The sequence below is a fragment of the Amblyomma mixtum genome, chromosome 7 (assembly GCF_055824585.1).
Source record: "Amblyomma mixtum isolate Tamu chromosome 7, ASM5582458v1, whole genome shotgun sequence".
Lineage (NCBI taxonomy): Eukaryota > Metazoa > Arthropoda > Arachnida > Ixodida > Ixodidae > Amblyomma > Amblyomma mixtum.
The window spans coordinates 30,747,561-30,774,663 of record NC_143018.1 but is presented as its reverse complement, the minus strand read 5'-3'; the positions used below and the strand labels follow the sequence as shown (position 1 = coordinate 30,774,663).

The window sequence follows — 27,103 nt, the reverse complement described above, 5'->3', positions numbered from 1 at the left end:
AAGCCGAATTATAATATTGCAGCTCTGCCGGGCACAGTACAGTGTTGGTATATAAGCGACGGAGCCAACGCTCTTCTCTTTTGGTTAGCCCTTTCGCAGGAGGGTGAAAGCGGCTATGCTGCGTTTCATAAAATTGAATAACTCTACCACCTTTCAAGCCCCGGCGGCCGACCTCAATCATTATCCGTGGGCGTGCCCGAAACCACCGGCCGTCGGGCCCGCCCTGAACCCATCTCGCTCTTCCTGGTAGTCGCTCTGCTTGCTCCAGAGGTGATGAACAAGCGCAGACTGCTCACTAAGGCGACGCGTGAGGTGGAGACCAGAGGGCTCCTGGACATTTAGGAGCCCTCCCACGGTGGAATAACCGTGTTTTTTTTTATTTTTGCTTAGTTTTGTGAAGTAGAGCTTGTCCCCTGTCCTTCCATGCGGTTTGTCTCCTCCTCCTCGTTGCGGTTGAGCATCATCGATACCACGACCACGATGACAATCACGATCAGCGCTGCGATGCAGGAAAGTGGAACCCAGAATAAGGGCGACGCAATGAAAGCCGACCCCTCACGGCTTGCATTTGGTGCATCCATAGGTTGTGTTGTCGTGACTTTTTTGTCCGGGGCACTTGTCGTCGTGCTTTGCGCCGTCGTGGCCTTTGTCGCTGGGGCTTTCGCGGTGGTAGCCATTGTAGGTTTAACAGTCGAAGGGGTGTAAAACACGTTAACAACGTTCGAAACTTTGGACTTCAGCCCATCACTGTTAGCCACTCGGGCTGCCAGGTAAGCGTCACAGGTCCAGACGCCATCTTGCCCAAGCGAGGAGAAGGAGCGCGGAAGTGAAAAAGTGAAGGCATGCCGGCTACCAGATGGTAGCGGGTCGAGGTTGCCTTCGACGACGTCGGCTTCCTTGATCTCAGCCTGGTTATCGAAGTCTTTGTCTAGGTCGTTGTATTTTTGTCCGACTCGAATATCCACGGAGGAAGCTGCGAAAAGCAACGTCTGTGAAGCTGAAACCGGACATCAAGTGTGACGCCATCATATTATGTGCAAGCATGGAGGGGAAAAAAACTAAGGAGGGAGCATGTCGTCATGCGGCCAGCGTTCGCAAGCCGAGTGTTTATGAAGCCGTTTTCTCCCTCAGTTTCTTACTTTCCTAGTCAGTCCTTTATGTTTTGAATCTGGTATGTTTTAGTGCGCGTGTAAGCGCGAGCCGCGGCGCGGGCGTCTAGAGCAAGGAGGTTGATCAACAGTCAGTTTGCCGCGCTAATTCGCACATGCGCGTGCGCAGCGGGGCTAGACTTAACCGCACCCTATCACGCGGCGTGATCACGCTGGGACAAACTCTTTTTTTCACTATCTTTACTTGTTAAGACTAGGCTTCCAGGTTGTCACCGGACGCTCCCTCCTCAGTTTTTTTTTCCTCCAAGTGTGCCATAAAGACTGAGATATGCGCTTTGCTTTCGTTTCCCTCGCCATGTTTTCACAGACGTCATGTGACCGTTCTGGCTGTGTATATTTCACGACATAAATTAAAAAGACTCATTCTCCGTCAGGATGCCACGAGCGTCTGGCTGCCCTCTGACATCAATTAGTCGTGACGGGTTAAAACGTGAACTAACGTTTTCTAAATAGTTAGCCTAACGTCCATTACATACTAATGACAATGAAATACTGCGCTTCAGAACATGCCGAACATGGAAATATTATCATTGTCACCTTTGTGAAGTGATCAAGTCACTCGTAGAATTGTCGCATGTCGAAACAACTCTATCTCAGACGCACGACGTGGTCCTCAATTGCACAGTCGTTTAAGCTGGCCCTTCTTCCAAAGATACATCCCTTCTGACGAAGCGCAAATATTTACGAAGTTATATTTCTCTCCGCTGTGCTAGCGGTTTCCCGCACCATGTCTCTCATATTCTAAAGGTTTGTTCCAATTCAAGTTACTCAATTTGCAACATGTATATACAAAAATTACCGACGATTACGTTACTTCCTAATGCGAAATTTGAGCGCAGCAAATAAGCTGTTTTACCTTTTCGATAGATTGAGGCAAAGAAATCGAGCAACACATGTATGCGCTATCACAGAATTTTTTTTTTATTTTTCACACGTATTCGCAATTTCGGCTCGGGCGGTGCACATATACAGATCCGCCGCCACCGATCTGGCTCTCTGATTGCCACCGCACAGGGGTTGCATTGGAGGAGGAGCGAAGAAAGGAATTAAGTTCGAGCCGGCGCTTTGACAACCGGAGACTCGCAGGAAGAGGGGGGAGGGGGGCGGCGTGTACACCCAGCGGCAAACGATGGGGGCAGAAGCGCGCGCAGCAAGCGGACAACACGATAAAGGGAGGAGGGAAGAGATAGCAGCGACTGACTGATGCCGCTGACGCCGATAGCGCTGGGGGGATGAAAGGGGGGCGGAGCTGGTTACGAGGCCGACGCCGACGACGACGCGAAACCCAGGAACGGACGCCAAAGAGCTGCGCTCTAAAAAAATTTCAATTCCCGGGCACCTTTCCGTTATCCCTGGATATTCGTTGTGCTTTTACGGAAGATAGGATTCGTATAAAAACGGCCTGCGAAATTAAGTACAAATGATGAAACGTTCCAGGTTACTGCGGTGACCCGGATTGGAATAATGTGAAAGCACTGACGCCTCCTCGGCACTCCACGCGCAATTGATCACCGCGTCACGCAGCAAACGATCACGACAGGCGCGCGCCAACAGCGAGAGAACGACTGCTGCTGGTGGTGGTAGCGGGTACTATGAATTATTCATGGGTGGGGATACTGGTCCCGACGTATGTAGGCCTGTCTGTGGCATCACTCTTGGGGACCAGGGGAAACGGGAGGGGAAGGTGGGGGAAGAGAACGGCCGGCGTAGGAGCGGCTTGCCGAAGCGGAAGGGGCCCTATAATCATTTCAAGTTGATTTTTGTTGCGCCGTCGCGCTACGCCTCTGACGTCACAGTGAGAGCGAGAAGCTACGGCGGGCGCTCGCCTCTGCAGCCCCGGTGACGTCACAGCGAAACTTACTATGACAACATGACTTGACGCCATGGGTTGCCATAGTAACCGCACCGATAATTCACCACCACCACACATTATTTGCCATAATTGCAAGACGGTAATGAAGCCACAACTTTTTCACCCATAATTCCCCTTAATTCACCCTAATTCATCCTTAATTCCCCATAGTCCATCACTTGTTTCATTTCTGTCCTTAATTCCTAAACTAACCCATTAAGACCGAGATTTTCCCAACTTTACATTGTGCACCCGTTTCGGAATTTCAAATTTGGCGCTAGTTGTTGGCACCGCCCGCAGGTCCGGCCACCTGCTCCCACACTTCTGGTGTTTTCAAATTTGGCGCCACACTCTGCTCTAGCTCTGCCCACATTGTGGGCATATTTGGCTTTAATGCGCAGAATTTAACCAGCACCTATATATAGCATTCATTGATTACGAGAAAGCATTGGACTCAGTAGAAACTTCAGCAGTCATGCAGGCATTGCGGAATCAGGGTGTGGAAGAGTGTTATGTGAAAATATTGGAAGATATTTATAACGACTGCGCAACTACCGCAGCTCTCCATAAAGTCAGCAATAAAATTCCAATGAGGAAAGCTGTCAGAAAGGGAGACATGATCTCGACTATGATATTCACTGCCTGTTTACGGGAGGTATTCCGTGGCCTGAAACGGGAAGAGATGGTGATAAGAGTTAATGTAGAATACCTAAGTAATTCGTGATTCGCTGATGCCATTGCCTTGCTAAGTCACTCAGGACATGAGCTTCAAAGCATGATCAATAAATTAGACAGGCAGAGCCGAACAGTGGGGAAAAAAATTAGCATGCAGAAAACCAAAGTAATATTCAACAGTCTAGCAAGAGAACAGCAGTTCGCACTTGATGGCGTGGTGCTGGAAGTAGTAAGAGAATATGTCTATTTAGGGCAGGTTGTGACAGCTGATCCGGATTCTTAGTGGGAAATAACTAGAAGAATAAGAATGGGGTGGAGCGCATATGGCAGGTTCTCTGTGATCATGAATAGCAGTTTACCAATATCCCTCAATAGAAAAGTATACAACAGCTGTATATTACCGGTACTCACATATGGGGCAGAAACCTGGAAGCTAACAAAGAGGCTTCAGCTTAAGTTAAGGACAACGCAGCGAGCTATGGATAGAAAAATAATAGGTGTAACGTTAAGAGATCGGAAGCGGGCAGAATGGGTGAGAGAACAATCGCGTGTTAATGACATCCTAGTCGCAATCAAGAGGAAGAAGTGGGCTTGGGCAGGGCATGTAATGCGAAGGCAAGATAACTGCGGGTCCTTAAGGGCAACGGAGTGGATTCCAAGAGAAGGCAAGCGTAGCAGGGGCGGCAGAAAGTTGGATGGGCGCATGAGATTAAGAAATCTGCGGGAATACGGTGGCCGCAACTGGCGAGGACAGGGTTAATTGGAGAGACATGGGAGAGGCCTTTGCCCTGCAGTGGGCGCAGTCGGACTGATGGTGATGATGATGATGATTAAATAACTACTCAGCCGATTTCGAAAATTCTTTCATTACGTAGAATCCTCACATCCTCTTTTGATTGCAACCACTCGTTTCACTTTGTCTCTTTAAAGTACCCCCCCAACTACTTCCGACAAGTTTTGATGACACGCTTTAGTGGCACCACCCAGCGAATATTGCCTAGTAATGCTTTGGCATTAATAAACCCCTGCAGTAATAGTTGCAGCTGTAGGAACCAGTTGCTATCTTCGTTGTGCTGTCTAAAAAACAAGCCGCAGTACATCACAATTCTGTTCTGGCATCCCGTCCCTTGAGTCTTTTCGCAACTTTACGGGGATATGAGACGGTTACATGACGAGCCCGAAAGACATCCTCCCATTCTATTAGCTTCTTTAAATGTTCCTAAACTTCTCCACAGAACTACGGGATTATAGTACCGTGGAGATTGCGGATACAAGTACTGCGAACAAGGTGGTGTATATTTTCGCCTAAGTGAAGTAAAGTGGAGCATTTTATTTATCTAAACGGTTACAATAGTATTTAGAGAACGTGCTTGCGGTGGATATCAAACTTTAAAATAATGGAGGACTTGTGAGAACAAGGCCGATTTTCATTTCATTGCTTATCTTTTTCTTTTTTCCCCTTTGTTCTCCTCCCCAAGTGTAGGGTAGCCAACTGGGCATCGCCTGGTTAACCCCCCAGCCTTTCCGCCCTTTTCTCTCTCTCTCTGGCTCATGACTGCATGGGGCAACATAGCGCGAACAGTGTCAAAACAATCGAGTGAAATCTTTAAAATGCTTCCCTCCCTCCCTGATCAGCTGTCATGCCTTCGATGGGACTGTCTCATCATAGTAAACTAAGTGCCTGTGATCTTCAGAGTACACGTCTCTTCTTAAAGTGCTTACCCTTTCCAAACGTCAGGTGAGCTCCTGGCCACGTCCAAGTTACCCTCACCAGGAGAGTGTTGCTCTTTCCCGGCCACACGTCTTTCACGGCCAGGTCCCTGATAGGTTCAGGAGGCACTTGCGCTTCCACAATATCTGTCGTGACATCGAAGGAAACTCCGGACACCACCCTCTGGAAATCTTCCACTGTCTCACCGTCTGGGCCGTTGGTGTCGTCGGTATCGGTGTCGTTGACAAGCGGGAACCACTCCATCGGCCACTCGCTCCGGAAGTCGCTTTCGTTGAATTCATCTGCGTGGACCACAGCCGGCAAAGGTGCATAAGGAGAACGGGGACAAGAATTCAGGACACCAGTGTAGTTTGAAAGCACGGGAAAAAAAATATACGGACGCTCACGATAGCCCTAACTGCTAAATTTGAGTTTCAGCTCTGTAGGTGTTTTGGTTCCTGATATATTAAGGATACTTTCCGGTCAGATATGAGGATGAGGATCTGTTCAACCTGCTCCAACAATGACAGATTCATAAGGAGAAGGTTTACATGTCAGTGCACGTTAAAGTACCCCAGCTGGTCTAAATTTCTGGAGCCCTTCACTACGACGCTCTCATAGCCTGAATCGCTTTCGGACGTTAAACCCACATGAACCATAAACTAGGAATACAAAGCTGTGTTGTGGTGAATGACGCGGAGAGTCGTTTGCGTGCAGCACATTGCCCAGCACCGCCGGTCAACAGAGAGAAGTGCGGTGCCACGGCCACGTGGCAGAGCGTGGGTGCGCACACCGCTAAAGCCACTCCTCTACGCACCGCCGCAGACACCCTCCCAACATCTCCCTCAACCACCCTATCTCCACACGTGTAGTAGCCATGAACGACGGATGCGCAGAACTTTGGCGCTATCTGTGAGCGGGCGGCGGCAGTTTCCTTCGCTCGGCATGGCTGGTCTCAGAGTGTCTTACTATCACCTAGAGGGAAAGCTGGGGGCGCTGCACTTCAGCCAGCATGGACGCTCAAAGCGTCAAGGGCCGGTGAGCTACTTTGTGCGGGACAGTCATATTTTTTCGAGAACACGGAGTGGCACTACTAAGTTGTTTTAAAACGCTGTTCTCCGTGTAAGAGAAGAGCGAGAAGAGCCGTCAAATGGCGCGTCCCGCGAACAGGCGACTTTTGCACGAACGTAGTCTGCAAACACCATAGTAGCGAAAACGCAACCGCACAGGACGTCAAGAATAGTTTTCTCTGATTCGAAATGCCATTTAGAAACATCTTAAAGTGTTTGAGCAAAAACATTTTTTACGCATATTTGTTTTTTTAAATGCGCTTGTTAAGCGCACTTGTTAAGCGCACGTAAGCGCACTTATTGTGAGCGACATTGAGGCCTGCGACCCGCTTCCTGCAAAAGCGATCAACGTCAGCGCTTTCAGCGACAAGCTGAAAGAAACCAATACCTTCGCTGCGGTGGCTCAGTGGTTATGGTGGTCACCTGATAACGCGAATGATTCGGGTTCGATCCCGGCTGTGGCGATTGAATTTCGATAGAGGCGAAATTCTAGATGCCCGCGCACTGTGCGGTGCACACAATGAAGCCCACTTGGTGGTTATTTCCGGAGCCCTTCGCTACGGCGTCTCTCATAGCCTGAGTCACTTTGGGACGTTATAAACCCCAAAAACCAAGCCAAACAAATCAAAACAAGAGTTCTTTGGCAGAGAAGGGTAAACGTCTGCACTTGTGTGAAAGCTTTACCAGAAGAACGAAATCCTTACTTGTGCAAAGTAAAAATCGAGCTTGGAAAAAAAAAAATTAGCGGTGCTCTAGCTTTGTTTAAGCAGAGTGAGAAACGTTAGCGTCACGTTGGTTTAGCCTTGCAAAGTGTTGTTACGATGTTATAGCGTGGAGGTACCGCGTCTCAATATTTAACCAAAGCTAAAGCAAAGTTAATTTTTAATGCTCTCCTGAACACTTGATCGTACGGCCTAGCACGTGAACACCACATGTGCACTTCGTGCCTGGCGCGCCGCTGCTCCTTCCGTTATGTATTCGCTTTAGGAGGCCATGACGTGACGGCCTAGCACGTGTACACGGACTTATTCCTAGGCACGCCGCTGCTGCTACCGTGATGTATTCAGTTGAAGATGGCCTGACGTCACGCCGTATCAAGTAAACGTCGCGTTTAGTCTGTTCTGCAAGCCAATGGTCGATCATAAGATGTAATTTTGGTTGACCTTGACGTCCCCGGCTCGACGTTGAATTGACCTTGAAACGACCATGACAGCCCCGCCTTGACCTTCACTTGACCTTGACATGCCCAATTGCTTGACCTTTGGTATGATCACTGACCATCCACCCGTTCCACAAACTTATAAACTGAAGGATTGACCTTGGCTGAGCCTTCAAGGTCACCAGCAACGCACGGCAGTCTCATCCCGAGACCTCTAGAAGTGAAGCTACCGCTTTAAAAATATCAGGTTTATTTGGTGCTTTAGTGCCAAGGTTTTCGCGGAAGGGAAGGTGAGACTGCCCAAATCATTCGATATTAGTCACATTGGGGACCTTTAATGCTAAGCATGTATAGTTTGTGAGGATACATAAGATGCATACCATGATGCATAAGAAGGTGATTTGCGGTAGATGGTAATCTCTAACTTCATGTAGGATGTGTTTCTGGAAACGGAAGTTAATGGTGCGTTCATGAATGATACGGAAGCTGTGCCAGATCGGGTATTCACCTTGTTGGTATTGCATAATGGTGGTGGCACACAACCCCTACCCGTATTCGAATACGAGTGCATATAGTGTCTTGACATCTATTTTTTATCTGTATTTTTGTTTGGAACAGACCACTGGACGGCGGTTACACCGACCTTCGAGCCCTCGGGGACAGTACATTTTCTATGCATTTGATTCCAGCCGGATTATCCGTTCGCCACTGTGGCCAATAGCGCGCACCACTCGGACTGCTTGCCGTTGCATACAGTCCGCTCAACAGTTGGTGTACTCGGCTATCACTGGAGCGTTCCAGGATTGAGAACCCATGTCAGGAGATTAAACCAGCGCATTAGCGCAGTGTGAGATATCTGCACCTTTTTATTCTAACTAAAATGACCGGAGCAATTACTTTGGCCAAGCCGATTTTCACATGAGACCAAATGAACTGAAACTCTCATGCACAAGCCGGGGCATATCGCCATGCGACGGATGCTTCAGATTCGTTGTAAAGTAGGCAGGAATTTAACGAAATAATCTTTGTAGGAGCGCGGCGTTTGACGCCGCAGTGCGACACACGGTTTATATGGGCGAAGCCGTAGAGGATCGCAACCGAATATTTTATACCACGTGGGGGTTTCTGAGGGGCCCTCGCACCGCAGAGTATTCAGGTTTTTTGCAATTCTGCCTCCATCCAAATGCTGCCCCGCAGCCGTGTCCTGATTTGGCCATGTTGGGATAAGTAGCCCAACGCAAAAACCTCGTAGCCTCCGCGTTGAGTCCAATCACATAGAGAAATCGAACTCAAATTACCTGTTAGTAAAGTTGTCCCTTTAAAAGCAAAGAAGAACGAAAATCTCAACAATGGCATTAGTTATACGCCCACCTGGCAGTTAGAAATGGCTGTTGCAGCCGTATTACTCCCCCTAGCTTTTACATATGCATTAGTGCGTCTTAGTGACACACGCGCCCCCTACAGCCCCGCACTCGAGCGAACACACCTATTACAGCTGTGAAATTCGCCAGGCGACATATATGTGAGACAGGCTGCACGAACCAAGCGCTGTCATTAAACTGATTCCTATTTATTGAATTCATTTAGAAGGTAAAGGAAGCGGAACAAGCTTCGACACCGGTCGCCGCTGGAGACCCCCATTATTCTCCAGGCTGTTAAGAACGGCGTCAGCAGGAAGCAGCCAGCACCCATGTTTCTCCTTTATGGTTCCGAGAAACCCCTGTCCACTCGACGACGTTTCCCTCAAGCCATGTCGGATTGACTGTGAAGCGAGGGCAACGCACTTTGTTGGGTCTCCGTGCAGTACCCAAAAGAACAACTGAACCCAAAAGCGCCCAGTTCTCCGGGGTCGGCTCAAGTGCGGGGAGACGTCAGGCCGGCGGACGTTACCTCGTTTCGGTGGCTCTTCTGCGCACCGAGCACCGCGGCGGGCTGGCGGGAGATTTCCGTAACCTACGAGAACGTCCCGAAGAACAAAGGACTGCTTCCGGAAGCCTTTTCCCGACCTCGCATTGCCCCCCTTTCGCGACGGATTTCTCCCGACGGACAGTTCACGGCAGCCCGTGGAACCCGTCCGCGGGTCCGAGAACGTTGCATTCCGCAGTCTTCTTTACCTCGAAGGGATTCTCCTCTCCCAGGCTCAACACTTGACGGGGCGTGTTCACAAGTGCGGGGCTGCGGTGTTTTTGCGCACGAGTGAAAGTTTCTGGTCAATCCCACCCTGACGACGGCGTGATCAACCTAGGGAAGTTAGGGAAGAAGCACGCTATGATACTCGATGTCGAATGCGGTCGAGGACCAAATTTCTGATCCGGACCATTGTAAAAATGTAAACAAATTCAGTCCCCTTTTCCCACCTTCGAACTCCTTCGCTGAGCGGCGCTCCTGCCTTGGTGGTGGGAACGGGCGTCGTCTGGACCGTCGTTCTGCCTAGCCGCAACCCCAAAACCTGGCCCACAACAAGGCCTAATGATGAAGAGACTGCCTTGATAACGAGACAAACTTATTCCATATCTATTCTATTCAGAACGTTCTCGCCTTTCGTGCTTAGCTCAAGCAGCGATGCTCTACTGCTATTAAAAGCACCAGCCTTTCGTCGAGGCTTGGGAATAAAGATTCGATATATACGAAAGATAAGCGACGTTACATTACGCCACCTTTGGTGTTTTAATTTACACCGCACCTCTGCATTTGAGAGTCAGCAATGTAGGCATTCGCTCAGAGTTGCATTGTGCTCGAATAACGGTGCATCTCCTGTTCCTCGGGGGCAGCCCGCGTGATTACACCTAGGACAGGGGTTGACTCGTTAGTACGAGTGGAGGTTATGCGAGTGTCTGAGAGGGCAAATGTGCCGAGTACATGGAAACTCACCCGAATCAGGATCAATGACTCTAAATACGATCATGTCATCCGAGTCCTCCGTTGGGTACGGTACACGAGTCGTATTCTGGTTTGTGACCTCCGCCGTGACGGTGTATCGTCCTTTGCCTATGAACTGGCAGAAGTAGCCGCTGTAGGTGCCATCATATTGGCGAATGTCGGGTACTGGGAAAAAGTAAGGAAATACACATGATGACCGAAAGCGATAGAATGCAAGCAAGAAGGATGGAAAGAAAGCGACAGTCGGGAAGAAATAAAGAGAGAGAGAAAGAGCAAATCGATGAGAAAGAGAACGAGGAAGAAAGAAAGAAAGAAAGAGAGAAAGAAAGAGAGAAAGAAAGATAGAAAGAAAGAAAGGAAGAAGCAAAGAAAGAAAGAAAGAAAGAAAGGAAGAAAGAAAGAAAGAAAGAAAGAAGAAAGAAAGAAAGAAAGAAAGGAAAGAAAGAAAGAAAGAGAGAAAGAAAGAAAGAAAGAAAGAAAGAAGGAAAGAAAGAAAGAAAGAAAGAAAGGAAGGAAGAAAGAAAGAAAGAAAGAAGGAAAGAAAGAAAGAAAGAAAGAAAGAAAGAAAGAAAGAAAGAAAGAAAGAAAGAAAGAAAGAAAGAAAGGAAGAAAGGCAGGAAGACGGGAATACAGGAAACACCAACGTAACGGACGTCACAGCGAATTTCTGATGGATCACGATATTCAGTGTCTGGTTACGAGAAATGACCCGCATCACGTGCCTCCGGCTTTTCAGAATCAATTATTAGATATTTACCGAAAACCATTGCCATATAAAGAAAAAGAAATTCGAGAGTCTCGCATTCTCTTTTGATCTGTCCGTTTGATCTGTACCCTTCAAGTTTTGATATAGGGTAGGTTCAGGTGTTTGGTAATCCCTTCGACTTTCTTGTGTGGCTCAACACAAACAAGGGAGACAAAAACACGCAGGACAAGGTCCGAACACAGCCCTTGTTTTATGAGGCAAGTCCAGCTTTTTAGCCAGTGTTACAGTTACACTGTGGAGTAGGCTCTAATGTTTCTTACCATACCTAGCAATAGCTCTTACATAGTCCGTCGTCACGAAGGCGGATCTTTATCGCCTGCGGATCGTTGTTCGGGCGCTTTACTGTGGCGATGACCACGGCGTCGATAACCGCCTTCTTGCCCTTGGTGACCTTCACATAGACGATCGCTTCGTTGAACCTGTTCACCACTTCTCTGTCCATCTCGCAGTGGACTCGTAACTGCTCGTCGTCGTAGTTCCTTGGTTCCGTCTCGACCCCGACGTTGACCTTCACTGGGGCCGGGGAGGGACTCGTCACGTGCAGTGTCCAGGTACCAACCTTGTAGACGCAAAAAAGTTTGAGTAAGGATTTGTAATGCTGGTTGCTTTGTCATGCTTTGTAATGCTGGGGAAATTTTTTATTAGAGCGCGCTTTCAGAGCGGACCTTGCATCCGGAGACCTTTTTTCCGGGCAGTTTATCTGCAGGTGTTGCACATTAAGTGCATATTTCGACAGAGTTGAAGAAGAAAACTCCACACTATTGTCACGTGTGAACACCCTTCATCTAGGCGTAGAAATGGGAGAAATAATGGCGGACACCGTGATCGGAAACTGCTATGGCGGAAATTCCCGCGCGAGTCACGTGGATGCGGCCTGCACTTGCGTGGGCAGTGAACGAAGAGTAGGTCAAGCAGGCTTGGACAGGTGGCAGCTAGGAAGTCTGGAGGCCATGGAAAGGAAGGGAACAAGGTAAATTCCAAAAAGGATATCGGAGTGAGAGCCAACAGATAAACACAAAGAAAGTGCGTCAATGACAGCACGAGGCAGAAACCTGAAATTTGTAGGGGGTAGCACCCAGGTGCATACGGCTGGTGGCTCAAACATGAGGATCTGGAAGGATGTACAAATATGTGTCACCTCAGACTTGACACAATTTAGCTTAAAGAGCGATTTCTTAACTGTAGCATTATTGCCAGCGGTATAGTAGATTAGTATTCAGCAAAGACCTGGTTTAACTAATGTTGAGTAATCTCTTTAACTATTATTGTTAGGCTGATTAATTTTGACGGACGCGTAGCCCACCCCAAGTAATATCCATACGAGTTTGTAGAATTTCGAAAAAGCAGTTACCCTTGGCGCTGTGTGTCAACAAATTTTGGCTGCATCGGGTCAAAAAAGATGCGGTTTTGAGAAGCATGCAGGCAAAGCGACCTCTGCACTTGACGTAACTGGTGGAAAGAGCCAAAATTTGATGTGCCGCAGAACAGAGGGCAGCTGCGTTTTCTCATTTGTTAAAAGTAATATGGATACTACTTACCGTGGGGTACACGGATTTATAAAGTAAGGATCCCAACAGTATTAGTTAAAAGGTTAGCTACTGAATATTAGTTACCTAGCTATCTGACTAGCACGTTTGAGATGTATTAAGATCCACTACACGGCTGACAAAGGTATGGCGAAAAAAGCGCTCTCTTAACTCAAAGCGACTATTTATAAACCTTGCGTAAAGTCTTAGGTGAAACACCCTGTATATACCTTACAACCATCATCTGTGCGTGCGTGTGCGTGTGCGTGCGTGCGTGCGTGTTTGTGTAAGTGTGTGTTGTGCGTGCAGGTTAAACGGCCTGAACATTAATAAAGCCCCTTTAACCAGTAACCGAATTAGACTCCTATAACTGCAAAAATTCCCCAGCGCACTGATTTAAGTAGTATACTTACCTTTCCAGTTGATTCAATTTCCAAATTTAATTGGTCATTAATGCCACTTCACTTTCCTTCTTAAACTAAAATGCCATGTATCTGAAACCATCTTAACGAATGACAATTAGCACAATACCCAACACTATGATTCAGAATTAAAAAAAAAATACGCTCCTTTTCAAAACACACAGAACACTAGACAATTACCACATTTCGCAACAGAAACCACCTCCAAACTTTTAGACGACCTTGGGATAAACCTTCTATATAATAAGCATACCTTCAACCCTTTCACAATACTAGTAAGACCCCTATAGACATTATGTGACGCAAAAAAGCTTAGAGAGACAATTCCCGGCCAAAAGATAACATTCATAGCACCCATCGTTAGACAAGCTGGGCGCGGGGGGGGGGGGGGGGGGGGGAGGGGGGGTTCTTTTATTGTTTTCCCAAATGCCGCAAGAGCAAACATTCTCAGCTACCATTTTCCCTCCATCTTGCTGAAATTCTTCCTCATCCGCCCACCGAAGTCCGGCCTTCTCATCTTGCTTATTACATCTCCTAATTTACATCAGCTAAGCCATCCCAGCAAAAAAAGTCATTATTTACGTTCATTATACACACCATAGTATTACACCACAGTATTACACCATAGTATTTCGATTAGTCGGTAGAGCACCGTACGCGACATGCGGAGGAAATGGGGTGCGAATCCCACCGGCAACATGTGGTTGTCTTTTTTCTAGATCCCTCTATTTATTTGGTATCTAAAAATACTGGTTTTGATCCCAAAAATAAAGCGATATATAACAAGAAAAAGAAACGGCCATAGCTTAACTCAGTTATGCCTGGATGTGCGTAGCGAGAGGTACGGTTAACCTTATCGTTTAGCTTGGTTATCTCCAAGGTTACATATGTATCGTTTAGCTTGGAACGTCTCAATGTTTAGGTTTTGCTGTTACCTATCGTTAAGTTATGGTTACATTAAATACTATACATTTGTAAAATGTAACGCATTTATTTTCAAAGTCTTCATCTCGTTGTTTTTCAATTGCCACAAAAACGGCCCGATGGTCGTTGAAGTAGCAAGCAGCCGTATCAATGGCTCCGACAGAGGACTTCGAGGCCAAGGTTTATCTCTGGTAAACCAGGTCGATCGTGGCTCCCCAAAGGGTAGTCTGCATGTTGGGTGGTGGTGGTGAAAACTATTTCATGAAATAGAGTTTGGGAGCCACAGAGTGGCCCCGCTGCATGGTCGGCGTCCCTAGTCCGGTACACCGCATGACAATGCCCCGTCTCTCGCCCGTTTCACCAGAGCCCTTAGGGACTCAAACGAAGAGTAGTTAAGGAGGGCAGTCTCCCATGCCTCTCTGGAAGATATCACAGGTCTCCCCACAGTGCGGGCATCGCCCAACCGTGTTCGATCGTAATATTGCAGGACAGAGTAGAGTACCTGTCTGCATACGCCTTAAAGTTCGCTCCCCCATCTTTCCAGCCCCTTTGCAGGGGCCAGGAAACTGCGGTGGTTGTCGCTATAATGCGTTATTATCTCCCTGAACCGCAGCAGCGGCTGGTTAGTCTCCGAGCCAGAAGAGCTGGGACGAGGAGCCCGGTGAGGAAGCGCACGGACAGCCGTGTCAGCGGCCTCATTACATCGAAGCCCTGGTGGTCATGAGCCCAAATGATTCTTTTCGGTGTTGGATCAGTGGCAGTCCGTCTTAGAATACAAGCGGCTAAGGGAGAGGGGGCTTCCCTGCCATGTGATGATTACATGTTTTTCGGGAGACCGTGATGATGAGTCTCGAATTGGCGTGAGCGGCAGCAAGTGCTATCGCTACTTCCTCGGCTCGCATTGTACTCGGGGCTCGAAAGGAGAGTCCATCAACGTGGATTTCCTGGTGAACGACAGCGGGCGTATAAAATCCCGTGGGCGATGGCGCTGCTAAGTCTACATAATATACACCGGGTCGGGAGCCGTGTTATCTCTCAAGAGCCCGAGCCCGCCATAGTCTGTTTTCATGCATGTCGGTGTCCATGTTACGGGGGAGCGGGGAGACCCAGAGAGTATGGCGCCACAGTACTGGGATACGCTCCGCCTCCTCTGGAGTGCAGTCGTGTTGGATGTGAAAGCGGTTTAACAGGCGGCGCCCAGGGGCCGTCTGCATGAGCCGCGTGTATTGGTTCACGAGGTGGGCCTCCCGCAGCTCCTGGTAGGAGTTTAGCACGCCCAATGCCATGAGTTTGGCATTAGAAGTAGCCACTGGGAGATCCAGGGCTCGCTTAGTTGCCTTGCGGATGATGGCGTCTATTCGCGCCTCGTCTTGCTTAGTAGTGCGGAGATATGGCACGGCGTAGAGGATCCGGCTAGTCAGGAAGGCATAGACGAGCCGAAGCGCGTCCCTGCCCCGCAGACTGACCCGCTTGTTGGAAACGCTTCGGTTCATGCGCCCTACCTGTTCGCCTACTCTCTTGAGTTTCTCAATGATGGAGCCCGGTCTGAGTCTGTGGTGCCCCAAAGGCTCCCCTCAGTGGTCCAAATTAATGTAATCTGCATATAACGCCTGTTGAATGCCTTCCACCCGGGCCAGTTGGCTTGGGAGGCGCATCATGGCTATGTTATTACCGCTCACTCAGGGGCACCCCGTGTTCCCATCGTGTAAGGGCCGTATTCCTCGCCCTAAATCCGAAGAAAGGGCTGGCGATTAGTCAAGAAATCTCTTACATACGCGTAGGCCCTAGCCCCACAATCGGTAGAGCTCACGTTTGCCAGGATGCTTCCGTGTATAACACTGTCGAAAGCCCCTTTCAGATGAAGGGCGAGGATGGCTTTGTCATTGTGTTGCATAGTTGTGGGTCGTATTACATCCCTGTGCAGCTGGAGAAAGACGTCCTGTGAAGACATGTGGGGGCGAAACCCGAACATGGTGACTGCAAAGAAGCCCCTACTCTCCAGGTATGGAGAGAGGCGATCCCGTACCATCGTCTCCATAAGCTTGCCCGCACATGAGGTCAGTGATATGGGCCTCAGGTTGTCCGTATTCACGGCCTTACCAGTTTTAAGGATAAACGTCACAAGTGACGTTTTCAATTCGGGAGGGAGGGGACGCCCACCCCAGATCCGGTTGTTGTATTCTAATAAATTATCTTTAAATGGAACGTTAATCGAGTCTGGCGTCCTGTTAAAGTCTCCTGCCACGACACGCAGTTTCTCGGCAATTCGACGCTTGGATATACAGGTTGCCACTATTTCAATGGTTTCCCGGATAGAGTTGCTTGGTGACACGTACACCGCTTCAACGGCCCCACCACTTTCTACCAGCCGGACGGCACACGATTCACCGTTGGGAACTGCTACGGTAGGCAACGGATTGGCGGGTGTTCCTTCCTTAAGGTAGACGCAGACTCCGGCGTTCTTTATCTGAATCCACTCTCATGGGCGCGTCGTACTTACGACGCTTCTCGAGGCGTGCGGCTCGTTCATCCTCCGTCTCCTGGGCTCGCTGCTTGCTCCTGGTTTCGTACCGAAGGAAGCTTGGCTTCTTTCAGTCTCTCCGAGTCTCAATATCTGCCGACGAATCCTACCAAGCCGCCCATTCTATATATACGATGCAACGCTGGCTCCTCCTCTACTGTTGCCACGCGGTTTCACCGGCTCCTCCTCTGACGCCCGCCGCGCCATCTGGCGCCCGGCGCTGCCAGCTGCGGCGGTTGCTAGGCAACGGATCAGCTCGCGACGTGGCCACCGTATATCGATGTGGCTCGTATACGCAGCACTGATGGGCAACTTGCTCCAATTAATGGAGTCTTCTACGAAATGTCGAACTGTTCAAGAGCGTACAGATTTAAGCGGCCACTTACCATTGCCGGAGTCGGTATGGCGATGGCTACTTCTTCTCTGTTCGCCGTTTCATGGCAACCTTGGCACGGCTTCCCGCTGGGGTCAATGAGGCTGGCGTGGATTCGCATGTTGCCAGGGCTTTTTCGCTTCACGTACACCACCATCGAGGTTCCGACAGCGGCGTCCACTTGGAACTTCCGCTCAAGCGAACTCGTGAACTCTTCGTCGGCATCCACTAGCTATTGGGGGAAGAGACCATCGCGAAGAATTAACTGGAAGCAGTCAGTCTCGGAAGTGGAAGTATACGTCACTCATACATGAAGAAAAAAACAAGAAGCAAAAGAATGTGCAGCGATGCTTAGCGAGTATTCTGTACAGGTGGACACGAGAAAACCATATGTTAGAAGCCGACGGCAAATTAGTTCGCGGCGCCCATCTATAGAACGAAGAACTTTCAAACGCTCGGCTTCATCATCAGCAGACTAGATCTCTCTTACTTTGTAACCGGCCAATTTGTTAAAGGTCTTAGGGCTGTATATCTGCAACAGACATATGTTAAATAACATGGAACATGCGTCTCCTAAAGAGTGAGAGCTGTACAGGCCTATACCGAGAAACTCGATTTCGCGAGCGTTTACAAATATAGAATTTGTGTGAAAGGTAAATTTGATGTGGGATAACAAAAAAAAAAAGAATTCGTCTTTACATAAAGTCGTTTACCATATTTTTTGGTCCATTAACATGAAAAGACAAAAAAAAATGAAGCTGAATAAGATGGTAAAGTACGATAGTAATACTTTACGATGAAAGCTGAATAAGATGGTACACACATAAGAGAAGTTTATTTGGACTCTCCATCAAAAAGGGAAATCCGTCCCTCTACAAAAACAAAGATACATTGCGGCAACTGATGTCGCCCTATGCACACACACTCACAGGGAACGTAAGTGTCCAAAAACAAAAAGTGTCCAAGAAAGTTCTAGTGGGTCCATACGCGGGGGAAGCACGCCGGGTTGAAAACCGCGCACAAAAACCCGTTCACAAGAACCCGCGCACAAACAACGCGCACGAACAACGCGCACCACACACGCGCGCTTCCGAGCGAAAAAATTCGAGGCACTTTTACCGTCGAAAGGGCGTAGGAGCGAAAGCGTTTTCGGCACCACTTTTGCTGCCTCTGTGGCACTGGTGATGACACCACTGCATGACGTCACACATAATTACTGACTATACTTACTAAGTAATCACAAATTACTGAATAATTGTTAATGTTGATTACTGCCTAAGTACTAATTAACTGCTAATTAATGACGCGTAAGCTTCGCTGTTGGGGATGGAACGCGACAGCGTGCTGTATGGCTGCCAGGGAGTCCACCGAACGCCACCACCCGTTCGGCGCGATGATTTGCCCTATGAACGCAACGCTTTTTGAGGAAAGGAAATGGCGCAGTAATTCTTTGTCATCTCGGTGGACACCTGAACCGCACCGTACAGGAAGGGAGGAAGTGGGAGAGAAAGAAGAGTGAAAGGAAGAAAAGGAAAACTTTTCGAGGAAAGGAAATGACGCAGTAACTGTCTCACATATCTCGGTGGACACCTGCCAAAAGCGTGACACCTCTGCTGACAAGCTTCTGCTGTCAGTCTTCTGTCAACAATAATGAGGCATTAAAGGCTTTCTTCTTAAAAGACGAAATATTCCAGTTGTCATGCACCCCTCGTCAGTCTAGTTCCTAGCGCCAAAAGTACTAAGAAACTTCAAGAGAGAACGACACGGAGCAAGTCTCTATGCAGAAAAGTCATATTTATAAAAATAAAATAAAATCATTTATAAAAATAAAGAAATAAACGGAAGCCGTCCCGAATAGCGAATGGACAGATTTCGTACACGAGCACACGGCTAGTAGCGGGATTTTCATACACGCCTGTCTCAAAGTACACGCTTGGCCGAGTAGGTCTGGCATTAGCTAAACATCACTGAATATGCACGGACTATAGAGAGGGCGCTGAATCACAGGCGCCGAATTCCCGCTGGTTATTTCGGCACCCTGTCTGTATGCTTCTGTCGACCCCGTCCCTGAATTATTGCACTAACGATAGCTCACGACGTGCCCGTACGGTGAAACGGTGGGTTACCTTTAGCCAGGATAGCATAACAATTTTATTACTTTGGGCTCCTCTTCAGAACCAGAACTAAAGCCACGCCACCGTTTAGCCGTCAGAGCGTCAGCCTACGACCGTTCTGGCTAGCGCTGTCACTGCTACCGCACGACGTCAGTGCCAGTGCCCACGCACCGATAGCGCAGGGAGACCGCGCATGCGTACTGGAGACTGACAGTACAGGGCAGAAGTGGAGCCCTCTGCGCTTCTTTGCTCACTGTCAGAATATGCTCAAGACATTGGCAAACGTCGGCCAGCATGAGGAATTCCGCTGCCGGTGTCAGCAGCCAAACTGTGACTATGACGTCAGAAGTCGAGCTGATGTTAAGTGACTCGTACAAGAGCTCCTCCATATAATCGCCATCCTGCCCCAGCAGCCGGATTGAAAGCGAGTGAACGGGCAGCTATTGGGCAGTTTTTTCTCACGCACAAATAGGCTTTGCGCGTGTATCATCCTCACAGGGCGCCATGTATCTCTTCACACACAACGAAATGACCGCCAAAATTAAGTGGTCACCTTCATGCTTTTTGAAATGTCCAGCGCCAGCGCAACGGGCACGGTGAGGTTGTTGTCCGGTTGTGCTTCATCGAACGCCACCTCGATTCGCTTGGATATGTCCGGCCTTGGGAGGCTGTAATAAGAAAAGAATTCGCATTGATTCTTTCCTTCCTCACCGTGCTGAGTGGCGCGTTTAAAAATTTGGGACGATTGCAAAGAATTTTAAGAGCCGCAACAATCCGGCAGGCGTCTTTAAGAAATAGTTTGTCATGTCCATGGAACTCTGATCCTGGGTTGCACTTTTGCATTGCAGCCTTTTTTTTAATTTCCTCTGATATCATTGACAAGTCTAAAGGTACAAGCAATATGTTGGAAAGCAGGCCGCGCTAAATAACGAAACTTGTTTTCACATCGGCGCCTAATTCATAAAATACCTAAACGTTCCCACGCGCCTCTCGATTGCGTAGTCGGGATACAATAGTTGACTGCTTGATCATAAAGTTGTGTGTTTTAATGTGGTGCGTTTTTATTGATTTTTTGCTATCTGAGATTTCGCGTTGTATCCGGACTCGTTATGGCGCTGAGAACATCGCGTGCACCGCGCATGCGCACATGTGGCCGGTCAATGCTCAGCTTGCAAGAGCTCGCTCGACGAGCGAGAGTCCATTGGGCAGACCTCCTGTACCGAAGTTGAATAAAACGTCGAGTCACAAGGGATGCGCTCTCGCAGGCCACCATGAACCACAGAAGAGGAGCTCCTTTACAAAAAATTCAGGGGATACTTTGTTGACCTAAAGTGCCTTGAGGCGAAAGCCTTAAGCGTGGTGTTGCTGCTTGTGTCACTTTTATATGGTTAAGATGTTAAGCTTTGCCTCTAATTACAATTTGGGCTACCGAGAGGAGCCTTGGGGACATGGAGGACCGCCTTCAGCAGGCCGCTTCCATAGCCGATGCGTAAGCTATTGACTGTGGGCTCCAATGTGCTCCAGCAAAATCAGAGCGTCTGCATGTCAGAGCGAACCCAAAGGATAGGGCAGCAATATACATCCCCCCTCATGAGGTCCTGTTAGAGAGGTGGAGGAGGTCTGGTTTCTGGGCCTGTTCATTCCCCAAAGATTTGAACCTGAAAGTAGCACTTCATCTTCCCCTCAACGCACCCACAGACAGTTTACTGGGCCTGGGACTCCACATCACGATCGGGGAACTGGTGGAGGCCCACTGGCAGCACCAATACATCAGGCTCACACAAACCTCCACAGGTCTGTATATCCTGGACTCCCTCGGAATCAGAATTCCGGCCAACGACCCAACCCTCCTCGCCATCCCTAGAACCCTTCATTGGGAGCTCCTCATCAGGCCGCTCCCGAGGAATATGCACCCGTCCCACCATGAGCAGCGCCGCAGATCCCGTGCGAAGGCAATCCATCGAGCGTACGGCTCTCAGCAGGACGCCGTATCGTTGGACGCTGCCTGCATGGGTGATGAAGCGACAGCACTTGAGGAGGACTCCTCTTTATCCACCCTTCTCACACTACCTCTCACTCCAGACACCTCTCAAGAGGCTGCATAGGAAGCCGCCATTGCACTTGCTATTACCCGCACGGAAGCCCGGTACACTTTAAGTGACTATAAAACTGCGATTCTAAATTTTGCTTGAGGCCGACTCCATGTCCCTGCTTTTGGCATACTGACACGCCCGATGCACCCAAACCCCGCCAAGTGGAGCTGATGTGGGTGCCTGCGCACTCTGGGAATCCCGGAAACGAGGCCGCCAACCTTTTAGCCCGAGGTTCTTTAAACCGGGCTCAGGTGGCCTCGGATCGGGGATTGGTGAAAGAGCGCATGAACTCATTCAACGAGCTGACACAGGCCTACAGAGCCTCACGCCAGCTCTACCCCCCCCTCCCCGCACCCCTCCCTAGATAACAAACAAGCAACACTGGCGCAGACTACAGACACACTCTCTCCCCACACCCCTTACCCTAGCCCACTATCATCCCTCCTTCCCCAATCCGGCATGCGCCCTATGCCCACAACCGTTCGCCTCTTCCCTCCACATCCTTTTACTCTGCCCGGCGAACCCTCCCCCGCGAGACCTAGAGAACCTCAAGACCTGGGAGGACTGGGAACCCCTGCTGTGCTAGGGAGGACCCGGCCGTGCAGACCATCGCCAACGGCCGGACTGCCAGTGTTATGGACCTTAGGAACATAAACACTTGAGTGCAGTGGGGCCGTGCGGAGACCTTGAGGCGTGCCCCGAATTCCTTTTACAATAAAGTTTTTTTTTTTCTCTCTCTCCATTATTGCGAAACTATGGCGAACAGGTAGGGCGCATGATCCGCCGCGTTTCCCACAAGCGGGGCGGTCTGCGCTGCAAGGACGCGCTTCGGCTCGTCTATGCCTTCGTGACTTGCCGGATCCTCTACGCCGTGCCGTACCTTCGCACTGCTAAGAAAGACGACGCGCAAATAGACACGATCATCCGCAAGGCAACTCTAAGTGAGCCCTGGATCTCCCGGTGGCTACATCGGATGGCAAACTCAAGACATTGGGGGTGCTAAACTCCTACCAGGAGCTGCGGGAGGCCCACCACGTACACCAATACCCACGGCTCATGCAGATGGGCCCCGGGCGCCGCCTGCTTAACCGCTTACACATCGAACACGATTGCACTCCAGAAAAGCCGGAGCGTATCCCAGGAGAGTGAAGCCAAATGCTCTGGGTCTGCCCGCTCCCCCGCAACATGGACACCGACATGCGCAAAAACAGACGACAAGCGCGGGCCCGGGCTCTTGAGAGAAAACACGGCTCCCGAGGACCGCTTAACCTCTAAATTGCTTAACCTCTCAAAACACATCTCGGAACACTCGCGCCTCTCCGTCAGACGGGGCCCATTAGGGACGTATCCCATCCTTCAAAATTCAACCGTCTGATTATTGATTCGGGCAACGAGGACCGCTGCCCCGCTCCTTCCGTCATCACCCCCTTGATGGCGCATGTATGTGGCTCTGGGGCAGCCAGGCCCTCCTCCCCACCCCTAAAAATTTGAAATCATGACGAGACACCTTAATCAAAGTTGTTCCGCCATCTCCAATTCGGCCATGTCAAATTAAATAATACATTGGAACTGTAGAGCCGTCCCGCCATCTCGAATTCAGCCATGTCAACTTGAATAATACATTCCAACTGTAGAGGCTTTAAAGACCGCCCTAAGCGGGCCAATTTCCGCTTCTACCTTGAAACTTTACAGTCCCTACTAGCCGCGGTTGCACCCCAGGAGGGAGGCCTGGGCGCCACACTTTCAAATTACACGACGTTCCAACAGGATCCCTCATCTTGTCTTCTTGTTCACAAAGCCTACGCAGCCAACCTAGTCGATCTCGACCTCCAGCTCGAGTATTTCTATGTAATGGTGACTGTCCTCCCACTGCGCCGCAGCGACCCGTCGTTGCATATACTCAACGTGTACTGCTCTCCCAAACTCATGCGAGTGACTTTTGCGGAGCTCTTTAGCCGTGCGCTAAGAGAGCGGGTCGTGATGCCCTGCTGATTGGGGGCGACTTTAACGCTCCCAATCAGCAGTGCGGGTATTGCAAGGAGGGGTCGCGCGCACGTAAGCTGGTGGAACTTGCGTTCACGTTGGGCATCACCCTCCACATGGACCCCGTCCACTCAACAGGGCTAGGAAACTCAATGAGACGGGATACGAGTCAGGACTTCACCTTAACTCGCAGCATACGACACGCAGATTGGCTCAACACTGAGGAGACCCTCGGTAGCCACCACTGCATCCAGCAAGCCCGTCGCAGTCTCGTCCGCCGTTGGCGACGCCAGAAACACAATAGAAAGCTTAAAGCTCGAATTGCCGAGCTTACCCAGAAAGCGGCAAAGTACGCGGACCAACTCGCCGACTCCAACTGGAGGAATAGATGCAACACGGCCGCTCGACAAATGTCCAGCCGCAACACGTGGCGTCTCTTTCGAGCCCTAATCGACCCTACTCAAACACGAACCGAAACACAAAAACATTTGCAGCGAGCCATGCGCGCTTTCCACGGCCTCACAACTCAACTGGCACAGAAATTTCGGGACCGGTATTTGTGCACAGCCCAAGACAGCCTTGGATGTGGGTACTCTCACGCAGGCGAAGAGAACACGGAGCTGAATCAACCTTTCCATCGGGGCACTGCGCCAGGAAGGGATAAGGTCACTGGCAAGCTTTTCACGAACCTGCTCGACTTGGCATACCAGTCCCTCCTCACCTACATCAATGCAATTTGGCGCGGGGACACCCCGCCTGCCAATCGACTGGAGAACGGCTCTAGTCACTTTTATTGCTAGAGCAAGCGAACCAGTTGACACACATAACCCTCGCCCCATCTCTCTCACCACTTCTGTGGGCAAACTAATGGAGACGATGGTGCGGGATCGGTTATCAGCATGTCTTGAAAAGAAACGTGTTTTTGCGAGCACCATATTCGGATTCCGCCCACACAGATCCGCACAGGATGTCCTCCTGCAACTTAATCGGGAAATCCTTGACCCCCTCGAATGTCCCCATAATTACCGGGTAGTACTCGCCTTGGATCTTAAAGGGGCATTTGACAATGCAACACACGAGATCATACTCACGAACCTAAGCCAGACCGACAGTGGCCTCAACACATTCCGATACCTAAGCCAATTTTTAATGGATCGTCAATCCTACATCCGAATACAAGGTACAGAGCATGGTCCCTACCAACTCGGCACGCGGGGAAACCCCCAAGGGGCGGTACTTTCCCCGCTGCTCTACAATTTGGCTATGATGCACCTGCCGGCACTGCTGGAGGGAGTTGCCGGCGTGCAGCACGCCCTGTACGCCGATGACATCACCCTGTGGGCCACGCAGGGTAGCACAAGGGACATTGAAACCAGCCTGCAAACAGCGGTGACGATAGTAGACCGTTAAGCCCGTCGCTGCTGTCTTCAATGTTACCCTCAAAAATCGGAATTTGTGCATCTCCGCCGCTCACAGAAGTGCACAACTAAAATCTCTCTTTCTCTTGAGAGTGGTCCCATACGCGAAAGTGACGAGGTACGGGTACTAGGACTCTACATCCACAAACACAGACGGCCAGACACTTCATTGGCCAAACTCCGTAAGGTGGGGGACCAGGTGGGCTGCATGATCCGCCGGGTTGCCAACAATCGCGGGGGGTTACGAAGTAAGGATGCCTTGCGGCTGGCAAACGCCTTTGAAACCAGTCGAATTTTCTATTCGACTCCTTATCTCCACCTACGAAAACAAGAGGAGGATGCGCTTGAGGTCATACTTCGCAAAATTATTAAGCGTGCCCTTCACCTCCCCATCACTACTTCAAACAGCCGGCTTATGGCTCTAGGGGTGGTGAATACTTTCCGGGAGCTCCGGGAGGCGCACCTTACAAACCAGTACACGCGCTTGTCGCTAAAGGAGTCGGCCGCCGCCTTCTTGCTCGACTCCATATCCAACACACCCCTCCAATGGAAGACAGGTTTTGCATCCCAGAACTGTGGAGACGTGCCCTCCATGTGCGGCCTCTTCCAGCAAACATGTCACACGAAGACCATAATGGTCGGCGCCTGGCACGAGCAGAAGCGCTAGCCTGACATATGGCAACAAAAGAGGTGTATACTACGTGGACGCCTCCGGTCCTCACCACGGGGGATGGTACACGGCGGTGGTAGTTCACAACAGCAACACAGTTAACGGCCTTACCTTCCGAGCCAGCAGTGCAACACAAGCAGAAGAGGTCGCGATTGCTCTCGTGGCCTCACATTCCGATTCAAAATACATAATCACCGACTCGCGAGGGGCCTGTCGGAACGTCGAACAAGGCTGCACTCCCTTTCTAGCCTATCGAATCTACCAAAATTGCATACGGGATACGGACCCCGCACACCGTTACCTTATATGGGCCCCTGCTCATCTGGGGTTGGCAGGAAACGAGGCAGCAGTCGCAGCCGCCCGCGTGCTCTCTCACCGGGCTGTTTTCTCCTCCCCATCCGATCAGGAACCCGATTTTAATCCGGTCTGTGCATTCAAAGATATTACAACATATCAAAATTGTCATCGCCTTCACCCTAGCCCATGTAAAGGCCTGAAGAAAGCGGATAAGCGGCTCCTTCTCCGCCTTCTCACCGATACATTGCTGTGCCCGGCAGCGCTAAAACATTTTGACCCCTCCTTTGGCGGCATCTGCCCACACTGTAGTGCCGTGTATTCTTACACCTATCACATGGTGTGGGCCTGCCCCTCCAACCCCGCTATTCCCCCCATCCCCAACCCAACCCGAGATGACTAGAAGGCCACCCTGCTCAGCTGCCACGACCTACAGGCCCAACATGCCTTAGTCGGGCGCGCCCGGGCAGCAGCCACTGCCACTGGGTTCCCATACTAGGAACCTCCACCTAGTGTTTGTGAGGATCGGTCCCTTACGGGCTGATCCAAACATATCTCCTGTTCATTCTTAATAAATGTTTTCACCACCACAACCACCACAGCTGCTTGGCATACACGGGCGAAGCGAATCCCGCTCTGGACGAACCCCTTAATCCTTTTATCTGAGTTTTGCAGGTTCACCCAGCGCCTCGCCCCCCCCGTCGCAGCCCCTTCAAAGCCTTTTGTTCATTGCATACCCCCCGGATATACGTTGTTGCACTATTGCAGCCTAGCGAATGATGATTCACCTCCCTCCCCTTCCTGACACGCATCCCCTCCCACACCACTTTCCTTCCCCACCCCCGGGGCCTTCCTCCTCGGAGCGAAGGCCCTATATAATCCCTGCCAATGATGAACGCTTTGCCCAGACGAAGACAAGTCCCCTTGTCGAAACGTTGGCTCTAGCAACCTGAGGTTTTCCCCTCCCTTGTTCATTTTGTGATAACCCTTACAATAGAAGTCAGACACGCTGTGATGTCCGCCACAAGGAACGCAACACCGGGGAAGGATGGCATCACCAATGCCATGATAAGGAATCTGGATGCCAATTCAATCAAAAGATTCACGGAATTCGTCAATAAACACTGTGAACAGGGGACCCTTCCGGACGACTGGCGACATGCGGAAATAGTAATGATTCCGAAGTCCGGAAAGGCTCCAAACCTGGAAAATCTTAGACCCATTTTCTTAACGTCATGCTTGGGAAAAGTGCACGAGAGAGTTGTGCATCAGAGGTTGCAGGCCCACCTTGAGGACTACGAACTCATGCCGCACAGTATGTTTGGATTTCGAAAATACCTATCAACACAAGATGCTCTCCTGCAGATCAAGGAGGAGGTGCTTACTACCGTCCCAAAATATGGAGAAAACATCTTGTTCGCTCTCAATCTTAAAGCGGCCTTCGACAACGCCAGTCACAGGGCTGTGCTGGAGGGGCTCAGCA

General features: G+C 50.0%; 1 protein-coding gene across 1 annotated transcript in view; it reads right to left on the bottom strand.

The window, feature by feature from the left end:
* Positions 1-386: 386 nt before the first annotated feature.
* The window catches only part of LOC149335534 (calcium-activated chloride channel regulator 2-like), a 45,044-nt gene continuing 18,327 nt past the window's right edge, over positions 387-27,103 (bottom strand). Inside the window, exons 6-12 of the mRNA XM_089553958.1 lie at positions 19,716-19,830; positions 17,062-17,280; positions 11,565-11,841; positions 10,508-10,681; positions 5,614-5,709; positions 5,419-5,553; positions 387-973 (exon numbers count right to left, since the gene is read on the bottom strand). Of these exons, the coding sequence (XP_089410084.1) occupies positions 387-973; positions 5,419-5,553; positions 5,614-5,709; positions 10,508-10,681; positions 11,565-11,841; positions 17,062-17,280; positions 19,716-19,830 (1,603 nt within the window). The remainder of the gene's footprint in view (positions 974-5,418; positions 5,554-5,613; positions 5,710-10,507; positions 10,682-11,564; positions 11,842-17,061; positions 17,281-19,715; positions 19,831-27,103) is intronic.